This window comes from Diplotaxodon limnothrissa, unplaced genomic scaffold (genome assembly GCF_057381915.1).
Source record: "Diplotaxodon limnothrissa isolate DT_005_m unplaced genomic scaffold, D_limnothrissa_male_GT1.1 unmapped_scaffold_4, whole genome shotgun sequence".
NCBI lineage: Eukaryota > Metazoa > Chordata > Actinopteri > Cichliformes > Cichlidae > Diplotaxodon > Diplotaxodon limnothrissa.
The window spans coordinates 3,788,290-3,802,500 of NW_028188558.1; the positions used below are offsets into that span (position 1 = coordinate 3,788,290).

The window sequence follows — 14,211 nt, forward strand, 5'->3', positions numbered from 1 at the left end:
CGGGTCCTCAGAAGATCGGGTAGGCCGGAAGTAAACGGCCGTGAAATTGGACGGTCTAGCCTTCTGATTAGCGTCACCGCTGTCTCGGTGGAGTTTAATAAACTCAGCCGTCTGCTCCTTGCTGTCTAAAATATAACAGGACACTGGAGTAAACTCTCGGCCATCTCATACTTCTGTTTAATCAGTTTTCTGTTTGACGTTTAGTCAGCTGTGTAAAAACCAAGGAGGAACCCACCCGGGGGATTAATAAAGTTTTATTTTATCTAATCTAATAACTTTAATCTCAGCCAAACCGATTTACTCACGAACAAACAAAACACTGAAAAAAAGCCCAACAATAACATTTTTAGGTTGTCTAAGTGACTTATATATTACGTTTGTCACGGCCGGGCGGGTTACACACAGTAATTCGGCGTGCCCGTGTGGCGTGTTGGCTAGACCCAAGCGCGGCGAAGGCTAGCGGTGGGTTTGGAGCAGGCACGCAGTTATTCTAGTAACGATCAGTGCACGAAGCGTGGCTTCGGAACGGTCGTTACCGACAGAGAGCGAGCGGAGCCGGGAAGAGAAAAAGGATTGAAGGGATAATCACTCACGGTTGCTGAATCAGGCGGAGACTGACGTCGGCAGAGTTTCGGAGCTCCTGACACGAAGAGAATGATGTCTGGCGTCTCTCTTTTAACCCCGGCCCCATGATCAGCTGATCACAGCTGATCACCGGCTGACAACGTTTAACCCGAGCAGCGAAAGTCCGCGGTGATCTGAAAATGATGTGCCGGGAGTTGTGCCATTCTCGGCCGCATCAGTAACCCTCGAGCTCCCGGCTAGCTATCGAGCTGGTGGGTAGCAGACGTCTCCGAAAACGTCGAAGCACTTTAGCAAAGATGCGATATCTTGATAAACCGAGCAGATATTTGAAGTTTACACAGCTACTTTCTCGCCTGAAAATATGTTAAAAGTTTATTTTGTGACCCAGAAAGATTAATAAGAGTAATTTTAAAACTTAGTAGCGGCCGCCATTAGCCGGAAACTGGAGCTTGGCTGGGCCGCGCTATGAATTCTGGGATATGGTGGGCCACGAAGGACACACCCGACCCATCCTTCAAATTCGGAAAAAGGAGCACGCATTTGTCGGCTGCATTCGGAGGGGTCTACGAATTTGGACAGCCTTCGGCGCGTCGCTGTGACGTAATCGGTCTACAAATGCGGCCTCAGGAGAATGCAGCCCATGAATTTGGACACGACAAAGGGCTTTAGACCATCGTACCCAATTTCCATGTGTGTTATGGAAATTTTAACAATAACCTGTGAACACCTTGGTGAGCATGATTTCAAGTGAGTTTAATAACATATTGCAATATGGAGAGACTTTCATCAAACACCTAAGCAGTCTCTGACTATCGCCACCGTGACCACATCTTATATACACACACAAAGACATTCCACAGCTCTTATATGTTGGCCCATCTCACAGGGGGCTGTACCACAAGCCCCATCCTTAAAACCTCCTCCCTCACAAAGAGAGTTATGACCTTGTTTTCTGCTTGGCCGTTACCTAAGATTTACATCCCTGATAAGCCGAAGGAGTCTCACGATCTGTTTAGCGTCTCCCCCATGAACTTACACACTTACCCAGTGGGGCCATTGTGAATGTGATAGAGCATAAGGCCCATTTGTAGTGAACATACATACAATTAAGTGGAAGTGATATTACTCATACAAATGTGATATGGTTAAATATGTGATTAAAACAAAAAAGAAATCTGCCACCACATGTAATAAGCAGGGGGCAGCACAGAGGTGCTTTCATGTTTGCATCGATGTTCAAACACAGAAACTGATCCTGGATCAGTACTCATTATGGACTAACAGCTTCAAGTTTGTTGGTGTGACTCTGAACATGACTTTTATTTTGAAGGAGACACAGGTAGGAAAGCTTTCTCTGTCAAGTCAGCTTTATCTCTATCACCAACAAACGTGTGTTGACTCAAGTGCTGCATGTGTAAAATAATCATAACCATGAAACATCCATCCATTCACTTCCGCTTATCCTTTTCAGGATCGTGGGGGCGTTGGAGCCTAACCCAGCTGTCTTAGGGTGAGAGACAAGGTACACCCTGGACAGGTCACCAGTCTGTAGGGCTAACACACAGAAACAGACAACCATTCACACTCACATTCACACCTATGTACAATTTAGTGTTACCAGTTAACCTAAACGCACTAAGGCTACGTCCACACTAGCCTGAAGAGATTTGAAAATGGAGTTTTCATCTGAAAACGCCCTGCGTCCACACTATCTTTTTCAGTCGTTTTCACAGAGTTGTCCGTTCACAATGAAACGGCCGAAAACGCTTACGTTCCAGTACTGTGCATGCGTGAAGCGCAAGACGATTTGACCTGCATCATTTCTGTCTGCCGTTTATTTACTTTCCGGCTCTTTGAAACGTTGTGGCAAAATGTCGAGGAAAAGCACCGAGTTTTTTTAAATGGACTAACAATGAGGTGGAGTTGTTGCTGCGAGTAACACCAAAGTACAAAGTTGCAAAAGCGAGTGAGAATTAAAGAATTTGAAGAAAAGCTATCTGGAGCCCGTACAGACTGATATTAATCTTTAATAGGGCTGTCAGAATTGAGAGCAAACAAAACAACTGCTGTATAATGTCCTCAGTTATCTTAGTTTAATTGGTCACGTGACTGCATCACATGACTTAAATGTGTCATCGTTTTCAAAAAGTCTCAGTTTTCACTGTCCACACTGCGATGCAAAAGCACTGTTTGCAAATGTATGCGTTTTCAAGAGCGTTTTCAACACGCTGCGTTTTCCTTGAGAGAAAACACCGTCTCGGTGTGGATGGGAGGCCAAAACAGAGAGAAAAAGATGTGTTTTCATGCCTTAGTGCATGTCTTTGGACTGTAGGAGGAAGCCAGAGTACCGGAGAGAACCCACACAGACATGTAAGAACATGTAAACTCCACACAGAAAGACCTGATGGTGGAGTCTAACTCAGGACTTTCTTCTGTGAGGCAACAGTCCTAACTACCGTTCTACCTTAAAAACCTGAGATTTGAGAATTTAAGAAAGGAAACCAGGGGAGAGAACCTGAGTCAGAAATAACACACATAAAGGAAGTCAGAAGTCACTGTGGTTAAATCCAGGGACTCAAATTGAGATGTTGGGGAGGTCCTGATGTGGAGGAGTAGTCACAGCAAAGACCCCGCCTCCTCTGCACTTTAATCTTGAAGTCAGCACAGTGACAAACATTTGGTTCTTCTATTCTTCATCCGCCTCTTCATCATCCTCCAGCTTCAACACATCACTATGGTTGACCGTTCAGCAGATGAGTTTCTTCAACATTCTCGATTCTGTGTAGACAGACAGACACAGACTGAGCTCTGGACTCGCTTAACCCTGAGTCTAAACTAAACCTGCACATCCTCTGGTGTCCAGCAGTGGCAGCAGAATGAAGTCTCAGCTTTATTCAATTCAATTCAATTCAGTTTTATTTATACAGCGCCAAATCACAACAACAGTCGCCTCGAGGTGCTTTATATTGTACAATAATAGATTCAGAGAAAACCCAACAATCATATGACCCCTTATGAGCAGCACTTTGGCGACAGTGGAAAGGAAAAACTCCCTTTTAACAGGAAGAAACCTCCAGCAGAACCAGGCTCAGGGAGGGGCGGGGCCATCTGCTGCGACCGGTTGGGGTGAGAGAAGGAAGACAGGATAAAAGACATGCTGTGGAAGAGAGACAGAGGTTAATAACAGATATGATTCAATGCAGAGAGGTTTGTTAATACATAGTGAGTGAAGAAGAAACATCCAGTGCATCATGGGAATCCCCCAGCAGCCTATTGCAGCATAACTAAGAGAGGATTCAGGGTCACCTGGTCCAGCCCTAACTATATGCTTTAGCAAAAAGGAAAGTTTGAAGCCTAATCTTGAAAGTAGAGATAGTGTCTGTCTCCTGAATCCAAACTGGAAGCTGGTTCCACAGAAGAGGGGCCTGAAAACTGAAGGCTCTGCCTCCCATTCTACTTTTAAATACTCTAGGAACAACAAGTAGGCCTGCAGAGCGAGAGCGAAGTGCTCTAATAGGGTGATATGGTACTGCAGGTACTCCCTGGACTACTGTAATTCATTATTATCAGGATGTCCAAAAAACTCACTGAAAAGCCTTCAGCTAATCCAAAATGCTGCAGCAAGAGTCCTGACAGGGACTAGAAGGAGAGAGCAGATTTCTCCTGTTTTGGCTTCCCTTCATTGGCTTCCTGTTAAATCCAGAATTGAATTCAAAATCCTGCTCCTCACATACAAGGTCTTAAATAATCAGGCCCCATCTTATCTTAATGACCTTGTAGTACCATATCACCCCATTAGAGCACTTTGCTCTCGCTCTGCAGGCCTACTTGTTGTTCCTAGAGTATTTAAAAGTAGAATGGGAGGCAGAGCCTTCAGTTTTCAGGCCCCTCTTCTGTGGAACCAGCTTCCAGTTTGGATTCAGGAGACAGACACTATCTCTACTTTCAAGATTAGGCTTCAAACTTTCCTTTTTGCTAAAGCATATAGTTAGGGCTGGACCAGGTGACCCTGAATCCTCTCTTAGTTATGCTGCAATAGGCTGCTGGGGGATTCCCATGATGCACTGGATGTTTCTTCTTCACTCACTATGTATTAACAGACCTCTCTGCATTGAATCATATCTGTTATTAACCTCTGTCTCTCTTCCACAGCATGTCTTTTATCCTGTCTTCCTTCTCTCACCCCAACCGGTCGCAGCAGATGGCCCCGCCCCTCCCTGAGCCTGGTTCTGCTGGAGGTTTCTTCCTGTTAAAAGGGAGTTTTTCCTTCCCACTGTCGCCAAAGTACTGCTCATAGGGGGTCATATGATTGTTGGGTTTTTCTCTGTATCTACTGTACAATATAAAGCACTTTGAGGCGACTGCTGTTGTGATTTGGCGCTGTATAAATAAAACTGAATTGAATTGAACTGAATGTCACTCCTGGTCTGATTGGGGAGGGGACCAGAGAAAACTACAGAGTCCGACATTGTTTTGGCAAAGTTACACACCGATTCAATATTGATTTTAGTGACCTCCGATTGGCGTAACCGGGTGTCATTACTGCCGACGTGAATTATGATTTTACTGAATTTACGTTTACCCTTAGCCAGCAGTTTTAAATTTCCTTCAATGTCGCCTGCTCTGGCCCCTGGAAGACAATTGACTATGGTTGCCGGTGTCTCTAGCTTCACATGTCTGAGAACAGAATCACCAATCACCATTACTTTATCACAGTCGTATATCTACAGCATTGTTTATCAGAGACACTCAACTTCCTGTTTTACATCCATGAAAAAACAAGCTGACAGAAGGTCTCTTCACCCAAAATCTTCCAGTTTAAACAACAAACACATCAAACTCACCTATCTGACATCGCCACCATCTCAGATAGCCTCTGTTTGCTGTGGGGACAGAAAACAGACAGTCACAGGTGGATCCAGACTGAGGATCTCTGCAGTGTTTGGACCTGAGCTGGATCAACTCAGCCTAACCCTGCAGGTCCTCTGACGTCCAGCAGAGGCAGCAGTGAGTTAGTCCCCATAGACTCCCGTGTTAAAAAGTCAAAGAGCTGATGCACAGTGCTGACAGATGGTCTCTTCACCCAAAATCTTCCATTTCAAATAACAAACACATCAGACTCACCCGTACGAGTTCTCCAACATCTTAGTTAATGCATCACTTAGCCTCCATTTACTGTGGGCACAGAAGACAGACAGTCAGTCACAGGTGGATCCAGACTGAGGATCTCTGCAGTGTTTGGACCTGAGCTGGATAAACTCAGCCTAACCCTGCAGGTCCTCTGACGTCCAGCAGAGGCAGCAGTGAGTCATCCTAATAGATCCAATAAAGACCCAATAAACATGTTTACAGTTCCGTACTGATAATAAGGGGGTGTGGCCACTTTGACTGACAGGTCAGGATATAGGTTCACTCCTGTACTCCTACCACCTCTAATATCTGACTGACTCCAACCAAACCTAATGAAAGCTTCTCAAAAGGTTGATTCTGTTCATGTGTTCATCCTTCAGCCCATTGTTCATTCAATCCTGCTAGTTTCAGTCATTGTTTATAAGGTTGGAAACCTGTAGTCGGCTAGTCGGAGACAGAAGAAGTCACCTTATGAGTGAGCATGCATCAACACATTAATGAAACTACCTAATGATCACAGGCAGCTCACGTTCTAATCTCATGTCTGAGCTCTGATTGGTCCACTAAGCAGGAAGTTCCTCAGTCTGCACAAGTGAAAAACGGGGTTACATTCAACAGACTGAGGACTTTATTTCTATAGTCACAGAGCCAAACAGTGACCTTATTTCCACAGTAATTTCTCCTTTTACTGATGATGAGCATCATGAGCAGATTATTATAAACCCAACATTATAAAGGATAAACCCAGATGTGGAGATAAGTTTGATTAAAATAATCAAAAATGTGAGAATAGAAGCAGATTTAAAAATTTGTGTAAATGTAACAGTGTTTATGTGGTATTATTCCACTTGCCACAAATGTCAGTGTAATGGGGAAACAGCGCCCCCTCTCGGTGTGGCTGGTTAGGTGAGGCTGGCTGCAGTAATCGCTGCCAGTCTGCCGTAGTCATACAAGAGGTGAGTTGTATTGTTCCGCACACGATATAGCCAAGTAGTACAGACACATAAAACATGTTTGATTAGCTGATGAGTACCGAGTGTAATAAGTGCTTAGTGGACACATGTCTAACATCAGTTTTATGTACTTTTCATTTGTTTATTAATGTGTGAAACTGTATGCTAAAGCGGAATGCTAATGGATGCTCTGCCGTAGTGTGCTGTGCGGAGTGGTGTGTGGCGAGCCTGTGCACTGATACAACACCGTTGTTTCCATTCAGGAAATAAAGTGGCAACGATCAATAAGAGACTCCTTGTCTTCTTAAAAAACACAACGCAGAGTCGAGGAGTCTGTTTGGGCCGAACTGTTGCAGCGGGAGGAAGCAGAAACCGGTTACATAAACATTTCTAGTTTTTATGTAACTTGTGTTCCTACTCTACAGACGCACTGATATATAAACAGTTAATGTAAATCTTGACAGATGATGTACTTCTAAAAATCTCCCTGAGGTCAAATCTGAGTTTATTTTCATAAAGTGTACATCAGATACACACACACACACACCGCGGTCGTGTTACATATGTGTGTGAGGTTTAAACTCTCTGATGGAGTCAGCTCTGCACTGCTGCGCACATCCCTGGTGTGTTCAAGGTCAGGTAAAAAAAAACTGGGCTAACTCTCTGTGTATGATCTTAAAGTGACGACACTGCTGTAAAATCTAATATTGTGCTTAATGAAAAATATTAAATAGACTGAACTCCGTTTTTATCAATTTGTTATTGGAACTCAGTTTAAATAAGTTACCAGTACTTTTTATTCAAAAGGCTGATGCAACTCAGTTTGAGTTGTCTTAAATTAGAGAAACTAAGTAAGCTGGAAATTTTGACTATATGGCACATGTCAGACTCATGGCCCGTGGGCCAGATGTGGCCCGCCACATTGTTTTATGTGGAGTGGTTAAAGTGTCTTATAATAGGTCTATGCATGGCGATTGTGTTACCAGTGCAGTGACAGTATTCCGCCACTAGGTCGCAATGTACCCACATCCGTGTTTAATTAATGTGACAAGTAAAAAGAGCCATCCACAAATGATCCCAAAATGTCCAGGAAGAGAAAGATTCATGAGAAGGAAGGCTGTTTGAAGAAAGATGGGAAGCTGAATACATGTTTATGCTTCAAGAAGGAAAAACCGGTATGTCTTTTGTGTCATGAGGCAGTGTCGGTAGTCAAAGAGGACAATCTACGTCGGCATTTTGAGCCAAGTATGCCAAAGTTAGCTTTCAAGAAAAACGACAAATAGTCAAAGAATTAAAAGACAAACTACGATGGCAGCAGAATGTGTTCACAAAGGCAGTGAGAACTAGCTTTATTGTGAGTGAAGAAATTGCCCACGCTTCAAAGTCTTTTTGGAGGGGGCGTTTTAGAAGCAGTTCATACTTAGACCAACCTGTTTTACTTATCGTTTCATTTGTGCTTTGGTTTCCTGTCTTCTGCTATTAGACATGAGATATGACTGCTCTGTGCTGTTACTGACAGATGGATTAGGGCAGCGGCTGCAGTGATGTGAACACTTCACCATCGTGGTGAAGAGTCATTCAAGAGGGGCTCAGAGTAGAGCTGCTACACATCCACATTTCGTTAGGCTGCCAGCCTCAATGACCCAGTGGAAGAAAATTGATGGATGGGATCATTGTTTATATCAGATTTACAGTATTGTTTGGTAATGTTTATAATGCAGATAGATTGTATAAAATGGGTCCTGTTCTATAGCAAATCCAGAAAAAAAATTAAGAAAACAAAGAACTTTTTGTTCTAAAAAATATGATTGTTTGCTTGCAGGACACCAGGAGAGATGAGTTACCACAGGTGGTGTGGTCAGTGAAGATGGTCACCTGCAGGTCAAAGGTCATTGCATTTCCAACCCACATCCACTGCTGCTGTACTGGAAACAAGCATCCTTAACTATTGCAACACACCAGCTTCTGTGTTTGAATGTAAAGAAAATGTGTTGTTTAAACTAGAGCCTGCACTTGTGGCTGAACAGTAAATACATTTTATATTGATTATATAAGTAATGTAACCTGCAAAACAAAGCTGTGGAAAGTCTAAACTTAGTTTCAGAATAATTAAATCTGAGACTTTGTTTCATTGTAAGATTATAACAATGATGGCAGTATAAATTGTTTGTTGTTCAGCATGTTGGCTCATATACTTTTTTGCATTTCAAAATAAAAGTTGGGCTGATTTTAACACCATTTCAAGAAGTGTTGTTAACGTAGTCATCTTAAGTAAACTTTACTCAATTTATTCAGGCAATGGGTTTGCATATTTTTTTTAAGTTCTGGGAACTAATTATATTTTTCAGTGTACAACAGATAATAAGATGCTCTGAGCACAGTGAAGTCTAAAATCTGAAGCTTTATTCCGCCTGTGTGTGTAAGTGTGAGTGCAGCAGTTAAATTTTGCACATCAGTTTAAACTGTGTGTGCTCGCACGAACATGTGTCCACAGAGGGGGAGGAATCAAACATCATGACTGTGAGAATCATTGAGAGCAAACATTCATGAGAAACTTTCAAAAACTTTCAGATAAACTCATTGAACACTTACTGTTCATCAGTCTCCTCCCTGCAACAAGAGAAGAAATCTGTGAAAGTTGTCTCCCAGGTCTCTGCAGAGGACAATCATCATCATGAGATTGATGAAAAACAGCTGAGATCCTGACCTCAGGCTAAATACTTCTTTATCACTTCCTCTGAGGAAAAACGAACTTCTTGCTTCATCTTACCCAGCATCCTTCACTCACACTGATCTGTTTCCTTTGTACCTCTCCACTTCCTGTGTTTCATTCACATTAAAAGCAGTAAGTGAATAGACTCTAAAGTGTGTCTGTGGATGTCAGTGACTGTGATGTCAGACTCTGTGGCAGGTTCATCATAATACTAATGATAACACAGGTGTTTGAAGGTTAGCGTGGATGAGCAGTGTTATGAAGGTGACTGCAGTGATGCTTCCTGTTTGTCTCACCTCAGTCTACCTCACAGTCTCTCATACTGACCTTTGACCCACAGTGCCACTATTGTCACTGTAAGGGGTTTTCCATCCTGGCCATAGACGACACACAAGTAAACACCTCCATCTTCACTGCAAGGCTTCTTCAAAGTCAGGCTGAAGTCTCCATTAGTCAGCTGATCCATCTGTGCACTACGTTTATAATGATCACCAGGCTGAAGCTCCCACTGACTTGTCTGATTCTTCACACACTCACAGATCTCTTCATGTGTGGGTTGTTCACGTGTCCACTTTGCTTTGACAGCAGGAGACAGATCTCCACACCTTCTCCAGGGCAGCCTGACAGACTCCGCCCCCTTTTTCACCACCTCTGGTTTCAGCATGTAGGCTGAGAGAAGAGAGCAGAGCTGTGACACTGTTTCAGCTCCTCACACAGGTACTCTACCAGATGAGCTTGGGTTCAATGAGCTGTTAAATTCACCTCCATCATGTAAACAGATTTTTACCATGACAACACCTTAGCTGTTTCTCCGAGTTACACACTGGCAACTGCCATCCATCAGCATAACACTCTGTGACTGAAGGTCAGACAGACTTTACCTATTTTAACAGGAAGTTCATGATTTTTTTTAAAATTAGCTCTTATTTTGTTATTTTTCTTTGAGTTCTGTCTGCTTTTATTTTGAAAGCTTCATGTGTTACTGTTAGCTCAGAGGTGTGTGGACAGCAAGCAGCTCTGAGCTGATGGATCATCATCATCATCATCCGTTATTAGTGTCAGGGATGCTTGGGACCTGCTGCTGTTTGTGAATGATTCTAGATCAGACCTTTATGAACGTGGGAGGTCAAAGGTCACAGACATCAGCTAGTGTTCACAGACTGAAGGTGATGGTCCGTGAAGCTGTGTTACTGTGTCACACACTAACCTGCTCTTTTCTTCACTTTCTTATGTGCACAATGCATGTAGACACCAAAGAGAACAGCCAGGAGGAGCAGAAGAAGAAGCACAGTAACCAGCACAGCCACAACTATGTGCCAGTGGGGAGGAGGTTCTGTAACACAAACAGAAGATTATCCAGCATGTTTATGAACCAACATGACTGTTATTAATATTTTACCTGCTCTACTCAGAGCATCATAACTGAACCAGAGGCCTGAGGGTTCAGACACTGTCAAACTCTCTGAGGTTTCAGCCTCACAGACTGATATTATTTTAAAGTTAATGACTTTCAGTCTGAGCAGACACACACACACACACACACATCAAAGAGTGAATGTCTCTGTAACCAGATGACCTCAGAGGACACACACTTTATTATTAATTATTATATTTATATTTCCTGCTTTCTTTGAACTACTGCAGTCTGCTTCAGTCTGTCTGTCCTAAAGTCTGATGATCATTCAAGATTCAAGAAGTTTGTCATATATATACACAGCAAAACACAAGTGGTGACGCAGAGCAATGAAATTCTTACATTGTGAGTTCACACATTTAAGTAACAACTTACTAAAATAAAGAATAAACTCTGAAATAGAAAATAATAAAACAGGTGCTTATGTAGCTTATGTGTGGGTGTAGTCAGAATTTAAAGACCAAGTAGTTGCAACACTGTCACAGTGGTAATATATACTGTATAGAGTGTGCAATGTTAAACTGTTTATACTGTATAAAGTTGTGTTATTTTGCATATAAATGTATGCATGCGCTGATGTGACCACTGATGCACATTCCTCTGAATCCACAGAGCTGTCCTCTCTCAGAGCAGCAGTTTTAAAGACACCACAGTTTGTAGCATAAAAGCAGTCCTGAAGCACCAAGTCAGTGTCTTCACTCCAAACTTTAATAATTTTATTATTGGTGGTGGCTGCTTTGAGGAGCTGCCTGTGTGCTGGATAGAGGAACACAGAAATGTGGTCGGACTGTCCAAAATGCACTGCCTTGTATGCGCCCCTTATATTCCAAAGTGTTTCTCTGCTGTACGTGATTCTTGACTACAATCACTGAATATTAGCCACACTCATTACAACTAGAATAAAAAATAATTAAAGTTGGTGTCAGCACGTTGCAAACACGTCTGCCACAGGGAGTGCCATGAAGAAAGTGTCATGTTCATGTGTTCCTGACTGTGAGCATTAACAAACACTCAGTCTTCCAGCAGCCCGATCTGGTGGGGAGGTGTGGAAAGCCAGACCGGGCGCCCCCCTTCCAGCTCTCCTCTCTGCTCTCTCCTATCTTGTCCCTTTAATCTTACTTGTCTCTATCACCTTTTCTATCCTTTTGAAGAAGTGAGGCTCCATAAATGCTAAAGAGGTAAGTATTATTTCTCAGCTGCAGTGAACAGATAGGAGAAAATAAACTGTAGGAAACTAAACAGAAGAAAGAAGAAGAGAAATAACAATTTAACATAAACCACTGACACACTCCAGGGCCGGATCAACCCTGGCAGGGCCTCCTTGGATGAGGGTGTCTAGTGATAATGGCCGAAACATCCGATGAATCCAAGGTCCACTACTGACGATGTGTCCCAAATTTTAATATGATAATGTAGATCAGATCTCTAATCCCTAAACCTAACCATGGAAGGAAAATGGCAGATTAGCCTGAGTAAAAGACCCAAAGTTGAGGCACAACGATGTGTGCTGCTGGCAAAGTTTCTGGGCTTTCCTCATAACAGCCGTCCCTCAAGAGTCTCTCCATCTAAAGCAATGCATTATCAGGGACTGTAACACCTAGTCCTTTTAACTGAATCTCCTGTGAGCTTCCCTCACAGTCACTGAACATGGGTGTGTCCGCTTCCTTTCCACAACAGTGGTTTTGCTGTACTCCCACTTCTCAGGATTTTAACTTCCTGCTCTCCTCCAGTGTTCACCTGGAACCTACACCGTGTGTGTGCGTGTGTGTGTTAAGAGCGGTTTTCTGACCAAGTAAGAGGAGGAAGAACATCGCCAACGTCTTCATCGTCACTAAAAAGTCCCGTAACTGTAACATTGAATAATGACTGACACTGACAGCACTGATGAACACTGATGGGCCATGAGATCAGTTTCCTGATCATTAACCAAACAACCTCTGGCTAAGAGGATGTCACAACACAGCAGAGCCACCTCGTCAGGCCAGGACTCTGCAGTCTGTTCACACCTACAGGCCAGTGGACACTCTTGCAATGATGAGGATGTAACATCCTGGACAGGGAGGAACGCTGGTTTGAGGGCGGAGTCAAGGAGACCATTTACGTGAAAAGGGAAAGACCATCTCTGAATGGAGGAGGGGCCTAAGGGTACATCTGTCACCATCTTACATGCTGTGATTGTAGCCATTCCCCAGCTCTCTGTGAATGGGACTCATGGACATGGATCAGTGGTTGTTGATCAATGGTCATGAGAATTTGGATTTTAATGATCATAAGCTGACCTCACTGTCTTGGATCAGCTGGACTGGACCAGCTTTTTATCCTCTCAATGATTCCTGAGGGTGCATGGGGGTTTGCCCAACCACTCTACATGTGCTTTGTGGATAGTGAATAATCCCTCATACTGAAACTTTAAATGGTAAATGGACTGGTTCTTATACAGCACTTTTCTACTCTACATGTACTAAGTACATGAAGTACACTGACCAATAACAGACAAACTAATGTGTACATCATAGTGAAGGTTTACAACTAATGACATCATCTTTATTTGGTGACTGTAGCTCAGGAGGTAGATTGGAAGCTTAGTGGTTCGACTCCTGGCTGTTCCAGTCTGCATGTCAAGTATCCTTGGGCAAGATACTAATCGATACCAACACTCCGATGTCAGAGAGTGAATGTGCTTAGTAAGCACTAAGCTTAGAGGAAGTGCTTGTGTGAAAGCGTGCAATTGGATGAATGTGGCATGTTATATAGAGCGCTTTGAGTACTCTGGGAGAGTAGAAATGCGCTATATAAGAATCAGTCCATTTACCATTCAGTCTATTTAACAGTGATGATGTCATCACTGATGTAAACAGTTGTCTGTGTGTGAAGTTGCAGAAACTACACGTGAGTTTATCTCTGTAGTATTGATCAGTATCAGTATTGGACATCAGACTGATACTGATCAGATCCATTAGTCACCATCTCATTGATTAATCTCAGCGCAGGAAGCGCAGTCCAATCAGCTGCTCTGATGCCGAGGCTCAGTATCAGAGCAGCTGATTGGCTCCTTCATTTAAACATGAGTTTGCTGGTCTGAGATCAGCAAGTCAGATAAACTTCCTGTGTCTGAGCATCTCCTTAAAGTTCACAGCAGGTGTGGACTTTCCACAGAGAAGCTCAGAGGAACCTCTGTGACAGAAACACTCACAGCTCACTTTACTTCAACTAAACATGTTCATGCATGAAGTCTGTGTGGATCTCAGGACCTGCAGCTGACCTCTATCCACTCACCTGAGACCTTCAGCTGTACTTCAGTCTGGCTCAGATCTTGTCCAAAGCTACGGGTGTTGCAGGTGTAGGTTCCACTGTCAGAGACTGTAGGGTTCCTCAGAGTGAGACTGAGGTCTCCAGTCTGCAGGGCATTGGCTGTC

The 14,211-nt window shown here is 43.2% G+C and overlaps 1 protein-coding gene across 1 annotated transcript in view; it reads right to left on the reverse strand.

Moving 5' to 3' along the window:
* Positions 1-1,404: 1,404 nt before the first annotated feature.
* LOC146606908 (uncharacterized) overlaps positions 1,405-14,211 on the reverse strand; it is a 22,019-nt gene continuing 9,212 nt past the window's right edge. The window contains exons 2-8 of the mRNA XM_085349243.1: positions 14,072-14,211; positions 10,589-10,714; positions 9,709-10,050; positions 9,261-9,321; positions 5,710-5,760; positions 5,430-5,468; positions 1,405-3,363 (exon numbers count right to left, since the gene is read on the reverse strand). The exon at positions 14,072-14,211 is cut by the window's right edge and continues 211 nt beyond it. Coding sequence (XP_085205369.1) covers positions 3,318-3,363; positions 5,430-5,468; positions 5,710-5,760; positions 9,261-9,321; positions 9,709-10,050; positions 10,589-10,714; positions 14,072-14,211 — 805 coding nt within the window. The 3' untranslated portion in view covers positions 1,405-3,317. The remainder of the gene's footprint in view (positions 3,364-5,429; positions 5,469-5,709; positions 5,761-9,260; positions 9,322-9,708; positions 10,051-10,588; positions 10,715-14,071) is intronic.